Below are 12,294 nucleotides of genomic sequence, written 5' to 3'. Positions count from 1 at the left end.
TTCCAGGGAACACTAATAGCAAAATGACAAAATGAAAAAGCAGTATTTAACCAAGTATAAGGATAGCGGAAATGTTCATAGAGATATTTTTTTTCTTAAGAATATCAAACATGTTTTTTTATGTTTTTTTTTTAAAAGGCAGGTTCTTCAACTTAATACAGTGTTATTTTCAGGAAACAACATAATGCAGTAAAGACTAAATCTTGCAATTTAAATATAAAATTATTTAATATTTGATAGCATCTTTAATCGATAGTGTTAAACTACTCCCATGCACTCGTTTAATTTTTCTTCGCACAGAGTTTTAGTTAAATGCATAGAGCTACTATTTATCAAGAGCCAATAAAAATATTGTGAACATTCAAAAAGATGTCGTAAATAGAGTGAGTTGAAGTTCCATTGCTCTCAAACAGAAGCAGACCAATAAAGGGTTTTTCAAAAGTTTTTGAGCCCATGGCAATAAAGTGCACGTTCATTCAAAATGGTAACATTGTGATGCTAAAAAACCATTTTGTTTGGCGTCTTTTTGAAACCTACTAAAAATTAAGAAGTTTCGCAGTGCACAAATTTTCAGCAGCAGTAATTAGGAAGAACAGTAAGTAACATTGAACAATTGCAGCCATTGAACAGACATTCGATTCTACAAAAAAGAAAGGCGAAAATTTTATTTCCTCTGTAGAAATTCAGAGATAAAGAATTCCTTAATTATTCTAAAGCGTCTTCAGTTCATGTTTTTCTTTAGGTGCACAAAAATTATTTGTGACATAATTATGTGAATAGTTGTTTGTGTCACCAAAATGATTGTCTGCAATTTTTTGTTGCAAAATCCTACCTTAAGGGGGTCCGGGACACATTTTGAAAATTTTTTTATTATGTACTTTAGAGTTTTGAAATTTTTTGAACTGATTCATCATTTATTTAATAAGCAAAATCATAACATAAATATGAAAAAAAATTATTTTTTTATTTAAATTTAATTAGTTTTTTTCAAAAAAATGGGGTTGCTTTAAATTGCTATAACTCAAAATATTGTTGGTCAATTTTCATTTTTTTTCAAAAAAGTATGCACAAATATCCAAGCTTTAATTTTTATTCGGCGATTTTAAAAATATTGATTCAATAAAAAATAAAAAATATTTGAAGAAAAATTTCGAAAAATTCGAAGATACTTTTTTTTTAAAAAAATCATAATTTTTGAAGTAAACGTTTTTTTCAAATTCGCCGAATAAAAATTAAAGTAAATTGCTTGAAAAAGATATGCTCCAAGTTTCATTACTTTATCTCTATCGGTTCCTGACTTATAAGAGTTTGAATGCAAGAAATCGGGAAAAATTGCATCATGGAGAAAAACGCGTTTAAAGTTTTAAAGTTATGTACACATTTGTTAGATGCATGCAACAAAAATAACTATAACTTTTGTTCTATTTAAGGTAGAAACAAGATTCAAACGTCCTCTTAAGCAGAAAAAAACGGAGCAATTTTTCAAATTATAAAAAAAAACTGCAAAATTTGAGGATTTTTGTGTCCCGGACCCCCTTAAGTTTTATCCTAGGTAACGGCAGTTGACCCTAAGTCAATCTTTCAATTCTTGAAACAGTTGGACTCCAGAATGTAAAAAGGAAATATTTTTATCGACAGTAATATATTAATTGTTAGAACCGACTACACAATCAACATTAACTCGTGTTTTATAAATTTTCTTTCGGATTCATGCAAAGTTGGTGAAGGGGACATTAAATATATTTCTTCTAGCCTTTGAGTTGTTAGAAATTTAATCCTCCATATTCTAGCTAAGCTGATACTTTTATTCGATGATTTTATTGCGGAAGAGACAAAAATGTTAATACTGCTTAAAGCCAGTACTTGGAGCTCGTATTAAAAAAATCCTTCTTCTATCACAAAAGATTGAGTTAAATACATAAAAGTTGACAAAGAAATGAATAAAACTTGTAAAAGTCTCATATTTTTCAGAAAAGCTCTTCTTGTAATGGAAAGGTGAAAAAAAAAAAAATAGTGTCAATGAAGTGTACTTACATGAAACACAAGCAAAGATTAAGCGAAGTGATTTTCTTTAGACAAGAAAATAAACTGACTTAAGAGTTCATAATTGATCAGTTAATTGTAAAGAAAGAAATTTTTTTAAAGAATGTTGAAAATAATATATTTTGCTCTGTAATTTATGAAATTCAATTTTCATTAAGATTATTTTTCAGGGGATAATATTTTGAGACACTGGAGATTTTTAATGAGTGATAACCAATATTTAAGAAATATACTTGATAAATACTTCATGGGTCTCATGAAAAGTTACCTTCAACAAGTAAATCCTGTGACATTGTTGCGTTGGTAAATTCATTACTTGCTTGACAATCGTAAGTTCCATTATCATCTCTTGTGAGGTTCTCTATATGCAAAGAGGCCAGAATAGTAGTTTGGTCAAGTCCGGGTGTTTCTACTGATTTACGGGTCTCTGTGCTGTTTAACATTTCTCCATTTTTATACCAATCCACAGTAGCGGTTGGATGAGCAGTGACTAGACAGGTTAAGTTAACATTGTGCCCAGCTAATTGTGATGTGACGTTCTGCTCAAGCTCTATGGTCACAGGAACTGGAAATTAAAAAGAAACAATGCGTTATTAGTATTTTTAGAAATGTTGCTTTTAACACCAGAGAAAAATAAGATTAAACGAGCTGATGTGTGCATCACATGACTTCCTTTTACTCCAGTTGAAAGTCATTTTCCCCATTTTTGGCGATTTTAATGTGATTCAATAGTTTACTCTCTAAATATCACCAACAGTGGCCAAATCGAAACCAGATTAAAAATAACAAAAAAAAAAAAAAAAAAAAAAAAAAACCGCCAAATTTGTCGCCAAGTTGGCGACAAAACTTGGCGACCAAAAGACAGTCGATGTATCGCCAAGTCCGTCAAATTATAACACCACTTGAGTTTACATCGAAATTAACAATGATTTTCCCCCAAAAAGGGGCAAAAGACCGACCCCTTAGGAACATCCGAATGCAACCAAAAAGGAAGGTGCACAAATAGACCCCACTATGAGTCCGCGTACCAAACTTAAACTTTCTATGCGAGATACATACGCACATACATACGTACATACAGACGTCACGAAAAATCTCGATGTAATTAACTCGGGGATCGTCAAAATGGGTATTTCGGGTGTCTGTAGCTTCCTAGGCATATATTCACGTGTGGTCGAGTCGAAAAAAAAAAACCAACATTCATTCGGGGGCGAGCAAAATTGAAATTAAGGCCCATTTTTGAGTGAAATTTTTTTCGTGAATACAATACTTCCTTTTTTGTAAAAGGAAGTAAAAAAGAAGAAAAAACTATTTAAAGAGACAAAAAAATTAACTTATGGATGCGAAAGTTTGATGTGCAATGAAGGCTAGAATCATGATCATAAATATTGGCGAAAAAATATATGTGTAAAAGGTCATATATTATTGAAAACATATATTTGGAAAAAGGAAATATGGCTGTGTGAACTCATCTACAGTTCAATGGAAAACTTAAACACTAAGAGGTTTTGGTGTCCTGCCAAAACGGTTAGTTGCTAAATAAAAGACCTGTGGCGAGGCAGGCTCATCAACCGTTTACATAACTTTTCTCCCCGGGGAACTACGGAACGCAATATATGATGCAATTGAGGGAAATTACCGAAGCAATGGTATTTCATACTTGTGGCACAAATACAGTGCAAGAGAGTCACTGCTCTTCGATCCTTCTCAAGATCAACATCTTGTAAATAAAAATCTTATTTTTGATAATTATGGAGTCAGATTTTTTATCAAGAACATTCAATTCCGTTTGCAACAACCAAGACCAGTTTGCCTCAAATTAAAAATATATTTTAGCAACAATAATCAAAAAACAGTTGCTACATTATGAGAAAATTTCGAAACGTGAAAGATTATTTCCGGGCAACATTACGGGATTTCACGGGTTTGCACCAGTTTCCTGTGAAAAACAAGTATTTTTGCGAAAACCGATCACTACAAGTTTTACGAGAGCAGATTTCACAGTCTCGTAGAAATCGTTTTTAGGGGTATAGCTTCTTTAAAATGTATATAAATAGCTTCTTTATTAGGTGTTTCGCCTTCAGCTCATTTACACCTCTTTCAGATTGACTGAGCCCCAAACGAGGGGTCTCTGGAAATTGTAGCTTTGCCACTATTGCATTCGGTATTTTCTTGCGATTCTGCATGATCTTCGACTATATTTGCTTTATGAACTTTCTTAGTAAATCAAGAAGGTTCAAAGCTGTTACAATTAACGTATCTAAGATTTGTATGAAGGTTCTTGATTTATTCCGGAAACATGACTAGCTTTTTTTGAAAAGGTTTCTGAACTCTTTAGAAAGGCTCCAGGTAAAATTCAAGAAAAATGCTGACTTTTTCGTGAAACTTTCCTGCATTTTGCCATACATATTACTGGCAGAGATTAAGCACATTAGCTACCCATATTTTTTCAAGAACATTTCAGCTTTATTTTATTTACTTTTTTTAGTGTGTATTTCATAAGAACTAGACGTTCACAGCCAATGCCAATAATAAAATACTAGTAACGTTTACAATTTTAAGAAATTGCGTTTTCGTTTCATGTTGATAAAATAGTTGAAGCCCAAGTCACTTTTTAAAAGAAAATATGTTTAATTTAAAAACTATTATATTCTGAATATTTCACACATAAAATCTTTTTTGTTAAAAATAGTCAGGTGATCACTAGGCAACATTTTACCCCTTTTCCATTAAAATTCGAAAATTCACCAATAAATGGAACACAAACGAATTAATATATAATAGTATATAATCGTGATTTACATCGATAATGGGGTTGTTTCCTTCAGCCAAAAGAAGTACTTTTTGTCACTGAAATTGATAGAATAAGCAAAAATAATAACATGGACCCAGAAAATACTTTCATTTTCCCAACAGTTATTTTTTTATTATTTTTTTTAAATGTCCGATTTTTCAAACAAGGCGTGGCCTTGATGACGTCACAAATGATGTTCTTTGGCGCATCTTTCTACCACGTTTCCGCGTTATGATAATCAAGAAGCGAATTAAAATTGCTCTCTACGCTTGCTATCAACCATATCGTTGCCAATACACGTGAGTAAAGATGCGAATTAAATATTTTGCTCTGTAAATGGCAACATTGAATGACATTTCATCTTTTAAAAATATTAAACAAATTATTTAAAAAATGGTCAGATCCCATGTTTTTAAGCATGCTATTTCAGAAAAAAATAGTTTTAAAGTTTTGGAAACGACCCCATTGCAAATCAGGTTTTCAAGTTCATGGTAAAATAACTATGTTTACTGATAAATAACTTTTATATAGAAATATTTCGGAAAAGAGAAAAATAAAAATAAATAAAAATAACGAAACGTATAATGAATGAAAAATAAAATACACTCATAAATGTTAAGTAAATGAATAATAAATAAAGCAAGTAAATAAATAGTTAGTGAACTTAAAAATAATAATAATAAGCTAAGTTTTCAACACAGTACTGAGTCATCGCGTAACTGCTACAACATGCACAGCATTCGTATATCAAACGCATTAATTCAATAAGCGTCGTATAAAATAAACATTTTACGGAAAAGAAACATATTTGAAGTTTTTTAATTTTAAAAAACCATCTTTTTATTTAAAAAAATACAAAAAGCATACCTTTGTGAAGCGTAACGTTCTGAATGCCTAAAAATAAAACGTTTACGCCGCTTTTAACTCTAAATATGTTACAATATTTCGGCAAGTGCATTGAAATATAAAACCTTTGCGCAATAATGTTATGTTTGTGTACAGCGTTACTGAAATTGTTATTACTCTTTATTGTGGCCATCTAAAGTCGCGTCCAAAAAAATATATCAATGGCATAATGCACAGTCTTGCTTTTATTCGTTTAATCTGCATTTAACTGTAATAATCTTGAAGATGATATCTCGATTTTGTTATCCCAAGTTTTAAATCCGACACACATGCATATTTAACAGCAGGAAAATCCAATATGTTTCCATAAATGATCTTTTCCATGCAGAATATTCAAAAGAAATAAGAAGCCAAAAGCATCGGCGATGAATCGTTTTTACATTTTAAAAGAAAAAAAAAGATATAATGTGCTGAGGATTTCCAATGGAAATGAAGTAATGCAAACGGATAAAATGAAAAAAAAAATATATGTACTTAAAACAACAAAAGTTTCAGAAATATTCGGAAAAAGTATAGAGAAAATGTCATTACACATCGTGCATATTTATATCCAAAACTCAGTTCAGACGAGCTTGAAAAATTGTAACAGATGGTTAAAGCTACATACCAGTTCTTTTAATTTGAGGAAGAAAAAATATTTATATTAGCATTTTTTTTCATTTGAACAAAATAAAACGCGATGGCTATGTAATATTGCAATTCTTCACCGCAACAGATAAAATTGTTCGCAGATTTTATTAAAGGAAAAAAAAAGTTTACGAATTTCAGTAAATGGGTTTTACGTAATGCTGTTTTAAGCAAATTTAATGACTTTTTCAATAAACTGAAATGTACTCGTTGAAATAGTTTAAAGCGTAAATTACTATTTCATAATGAAATGTTTCGAAAGCATTAGCTTTCCGGGCATTAGTCTCAGGTTCTAAATAAGAGTTTTACCTTTTTCTTTTTATGCTACGGTCCATGAAAATTCGAGTTAAAGCGAAAGATATTGAGCAATTTGTGTAAAATACTTATTCGATTTAAATAAAATTCAATAGAAGAAAAATAGAATTAAATATTTAAAATAATATTTTTTCCCTCTGTAATTGTTCACATGTGTCAAAATTTATGCTAAATGCTAAGTCAACTACTCGGGTAAAAGACGTTGCTTTCAGAAAAATAATGATTTTTCTGAACTTTTTAAAAAACAATACTCTAGTTAAAAATAACTTATGGATGAGGTTCCCTTGAATATGCTCGTCCGATGGCCTACGCCATCTGGTACCAGAGTTAGTGTGAACGCGCATCTAATTGTATTAAGTTTATAGGCTGTCCAACTTAGCGTCTCACGTTGTCTCATATACTCTGCTCGATTTGGGACAAATCAGGGAATCAGGTAGGCGAGAGAAGGTGATAATCGGGAAGAGAAAGTCTTTTGACACTCTTGCTGTGTGTCACCGATCACTATCCCGCTAAAAAAAATGGCTCCTCGGAGGGCTCCCGACTGAAGCATGACACAAACGTGGCCAACAGGCTGCCATGGTGCTGTGGATTAATATTAGAAGTTGACCACGTTTCGCGTACTATAGCATTCTATAATGTTACTCAAACTCTAGGTGTGGTCATCCGCTTAAAAGCAAATGCACTTTAGGGCCTTCAGACTGTTGCCTCTACTTGGAGTAGTGTCGTGTTCGACGGGATTGGACTGCAAACGAATAGATCCAGATCGTCTTCAGCGATAAATCCAGATCAAATTTGGGTAATGATGACAATTGTGTATGCTTGAGGAGATCTCATCGTAAATGCTCCATTAGTGAACTTTTCAGTGGCACAAGGCTCGCACAATTGGAGTGAGCGATTCAGAGCACAATGACAACCAAACAGCAGGTTTTTTTTTCATTCTTTAGTTACATGTAATTTTACTCGTAGCACCGAGGAGCCATTTTAATAGGAAAATGCTAGGTCACACAAGGTTGTCAGAGGACTTCTTCTTCCACATTCTGGCCTGCGCGATCACCTGATTTGTCACAAATCGAGCATATCTGGGATATCTTAGGACGATGATTTGGACAGCCTACGAGTTTGATCGAATTAGAGGTGCGTTTGCAATAACTGTGGTACGAGATGACGTAGGACATCGTAAAAGACATTAATTCATCATTACTCGGCTGTATCGCCACGGACATTCATGCTAGAGATGGTTCAATAGCGTAATAAACATCCATTCATTTGCGATTTTTAAAGTAATGAATGATCATTTTACTTTCATTTTGTAATCACTTTCTCATATCAATGTACCCCTCATGTACGTGAAATTTCGTTTCATTCTGACAACAACTTTTTGGGGTTGAAATTTTACTTTAGAGGAGTGTAAATATGAGAGAAAATTTTTGTACTTAAAACGTTTTGAGTAAGTGAAATAAGTTCAGGAAGCTTTTCCTGTTTGCAAGCTTGTTTATTTCAAAGTAAGTGAAAAAATTCCGGACCAATTTTCCGTTCAATCTTCCAATAATGAATTCAATTTGTCTGTTCTATCATTCCTAAACAAGTAAAATAAATTTCGAGAGTTACTTTTCGATCCGAATTTAATAAATCTAAAGTAGTATTTTGGTACCCCTAAATACGCAACATATCCTCCAGAGTTTAGATCATTTTCGAAAATTTGCATGCTTTTTAGTTTAATATCATGCATCAATTAAGTATTTTCCATTTTCCCGTATTTCTAAATCGTAGAAGCAAATCCGGGAAGTCTTCCTTTAGATATCACGTTAATGATTTCCCACTTATTAATTACACCCAATGTAATGAAATATGTCAACAGTTTTCACTTGATCCGTTTCAATTTCAAATTCTCTCATCGAATTGTCTAAATAAGTAAAATAAACATATAAGTAAAACAATCATCACAGAACCAGATAAGCAAGAATTTTTTTCAGATATTCAATTCTTCCTATTTTTCTTTTTCCAGTTATTAATATTTTCCAATTAAATTTATAAAGGTATTTTTTTCATTTCCTGTTAATCACATCTAAATGTTTAAGTTTTCTGAATAAGTAAAAATGTCTAGATATTTGATCTTGTGCTAATGTTTTAAAATTCCTGAAATTATTTTTAAACAAGTGAAGATAAAACGAAAAAGTATATTGTTCCATCTAGTACTAATAAATTCCGACTATCCTGTTACTTCTGATCAACCCTGAAAGAAACAGTTATTATTTTAATTAGTTTTAAAATTGTGTTTTTACAAGTGTTAATGATTTCCTTATTGTTTATAAATAAAGTAAATCTCAAAAATTATGTGTTGAATACTACTTTGATATACTGCAAAAAAAGGAAATAAATAAATAAAAATAAATAAATAAATAAATAATAGTAATGCAGTACTACTAGAATATTTCTTAGGAACTGTTGATTCCATATAAAGTTTTCCTAGTAACCGATACACCTTCTTTCTTAGTAATGCAGTAACATTGTTTAAGAAGAAGTTGTACCTGTTACTAGAAAGTTTTATGGATTCCCAGTTTCCTACAGATTATTTAGTAGTACGGCAGTTTGTTTTTTGTTACACCGTATATATTTTCTAAACGTGATCAATAATCCCTTTAATTAACTGCAATAAAAATTTGTCACTTCTTACTAAATAATTTCATTAATAAATCATTCCTTTCCGATTATCTTACACTATTAAATGCTAGTATATGAGTACATGTATCTATCTAGCTATGTCACTCCAACTTTTTGAAATGACCAGAGAATCGATGATCGAATTAGGTATCAACAGATTCGTCCTTTTTGAACATCATGTTTAATGGAGTTTTTGTTCTTTTAGGAATTTAATTAGAAGATAATTAATTAAAACGTTAAATTCTGACAGATTTTTCTACCGCCTGATAGAAAGCATGCTGATACGCGGCCAAATTCCCCTTGGAAGTTCTTTTTTCAATGTTACGTTTTCCCCACATTTGAAAAACTAGGGCCTCTTTTTCTGTTTAAAGCGTATTGAATGATTCGAGTTAATGGTCAAGTGAAAGCGCACGGTGGATAGGGAATGGAATAGTTCTAAAAGGTGTACCACGACAAAAATTATTGTACCGCCGAATTTAGCAAGACCGTTGTGAAATCCCAAAAGTAATTCCCCGAAAGGGGGTGTATTTCAATCCGCAGCAGGCAGGTTAGGCGAGCATCTATAGGTAGGGAGGCTGAAGTGCCAGTAGCAAACGGCTAGAGGGGAGCGAAGCACCCGAAGTACATCACCAAAGCGGTGTATACTAATCCGCCGCAGGCGGATTGCACGAGTCGCCTGCTAGTTTGCAGTTAAACCACGAAATTCTGCTATAACTTCTACTACACTGAAAAAAAAAAAAAAAAAAAAAAAATGCTGCCACCGTACTACTAGAAAATCTTTAGGACATTGGGATTACATAAAAACTTCCAGTTACCGATATATCTTCTTTTAAGTAACATTACAGCGTTTCTTAAGAAGAATCTGTCTCGTTTACAAGATAATTATATTTAATCCCGGTTTAGTAGAGATTTTCCAGAAGTACTATTTTTTTTTTACAGTGTAGATAGTAGGAATAAAGCCCTTATTGGAATTGCAAGGCTGCCGGTTGATTTTTGTTGAAAAAACACACATGTATATTTGCGCTTATGACAAAACATTTGAAGTTTTTCAAGCACTTAATTTAATTACTTGAATTTTAATGTAAGTAAAGAAAAGAGAGATTCAAAAGAAACCAATAATAAGAATCAACAAATAATGCGGCATTTACTTTAAAGCATTGTTTTAAATTTAAAAATGTGTAACAATTTAACTGCAGTAACTATAGAAAAAGAAAAGCTCTTTAGTAATCTCTTCTATTTTATGATTTTACAAAGAGGAAAGTATATTAAAAATGAAATATAGCTTAGAGGCATTATATTGTTTACAAAACGTTACTTTTATATCCCCTTTTGAAACACTTTCTTCAAATGTCAAAAGAAAAAGGTTGTTTCAGCAAAAATTAAATTTATAAAAGTGCTAACCAAGGCATTAAAGATAAAATTCCTACGTTGTAGCTGGATTTTCCTTATGTATTGAATGTTTATCTTTGCCGAAAAAGTAGCGATGATATTTCTTGCTTTTGATACTTTCAAATTTAATGATAAATATCTTTAGGCTCATATTTCTGGGGAAAATTCTCATTTAATCTCAAATAATAACGATAAAATAAGGAGGAAATAATTTCTGCACATACACTATAAACTAATATTCAAAGTATGAACGTCTTATGATTATTTGCTCAAACTTTGAAAATGTAATCTTTACCAAACTTTGAAAATATCTCCTAGAATTTACGATGCTATTAAAATAGTTTTTGTTTGTTTAAAGTATTCATTAATGTTCTATATTGACAAGCTTATCAACAAGATAACAGTTCAGAATATTTATTTTGGATTCTTAGAAAGGAATTCAGTTTGAAAATTACATTATTTTTATGACAGTGTCAAAATTTTAAATAGATGACATGCTTGTAGTTCACACCAAGTTAACTTGATCCGCTGTTTTGTTTTCCTCCAAACACTAGGCATGATGAAATGAATGAATAACTTAGTGCAACAAATTATTAATGGTAAATAACGTATATCATGCACAAATTAGCAATTTTGCTGACACGCATTGCCTACTTTCAAGGAATCCAATTTTCAATGCACCTAAACCCCACACTTCGTTGCATTAAAAAACAGATTCCTTGAAACCCTGAAATAAGGTTTTTCAATCAGTTTGCTGATTTGTGCATGATATTCGTTGGTTACTAATGTTATGGCAGGTGATTGGTTACTAATGTTATGGTTACTAATGTTATGGTTACTAATGTACAGGCATGGTGCTGCACTGAAAAAACGATTCAGAAACGTTCCTGAAAAATAATGGGCATGAAAAATGATGTGCCCAATTTCTGCCGGTAAAATATCTTACAAAAACCAGGAATGTTTTCCGCTAAAATTCAGTAAACTTTCTGAAAATATCCCGGAAGCTTCCTGAAAAGTTCAGAAATCATCCAGTTTTAAGCCAGTCGTGTCCCTAATTTCAGAGTAAAAGTAGGTACGTATAGTATAATACCTTGGCACCTTCCTGATTTATTACGAAAGTTCCATACGCAGTATTACAAACACAGCCAAAGCTAAGCCAGAAGTGCAAGCAAGTATCGAGAATTTTACTCGCCTGCAATTCTTACAAAGCAATGTAGTGCATACATTTTCGCTTCCTGTGGGAGCTTAAACAGCATGGACATGCCGTAACCGAACGGAAGCCACTTTATGAATACGCTCAGTTAATCTTTAAACTGGGTGCTAAAAATATTTTTCACAACAGTGAGAAGTCTGCATTCGTGTAAGTTGTAGCAGTTCAGGAAACTTTTTGACTATGATACGTGATTTTTCCAGGAAATGTTTAAAACCATTGAAATCTCGAAACGTTACACGGAAATACTCAGTAACATTTCGGAATTTTTTTACAATGTAAGTACGTTGCGCATGTTTGGAAGTTGAGAGTTGTTATAGCTTACTTAAATTAGAATATAGTCCTAAAA

General features: G+C 31.9%; 1 protein-coding gene across 1 annotated transcript in view; it reads right to left on the bottom strand.

Annotated features, from left to right (window-relative positions):
• LOC129231693 (tyrosine-protein phosphatase 69D-like) overlaps positions 1-12,294 on the bottom strand; it is a 679,130-nt gene that overhangs the window by 97,983 nt on the left and 568,853 nt on the right. The window contains exon 3 of the mRNA XM_054866058.1: positions 2,312-2,608. Coding sequence (XP_054722033.1) covers positions 2,312-2,608 — 297 coding nt within the window. The remainder of the gene's footprint in view (positions 1-2,311; positions 2,609-12,294) is intronic.

The sequence above is a fragment of the Uloborus diversus genome, chromosome 10, assembly GCF_026930045.1.
Source record: "Uloborus diversus isolate 005 chromosome 10, Udiv.v.3.1, whole genome shotgun sequence".
In the NCBI taxonomy this organism is placed as follows: domain Eukaryota; kingdom Metazoa; phylum Arthropoda; class Arachnida; order Araneae; family Uloboridae; genus Uloborus; species Uloborus diversus.
Note: the sequence above shows the minus strand (reverse complement) of the source record. Positions and strands in the feature narration are given on the sequence as shown.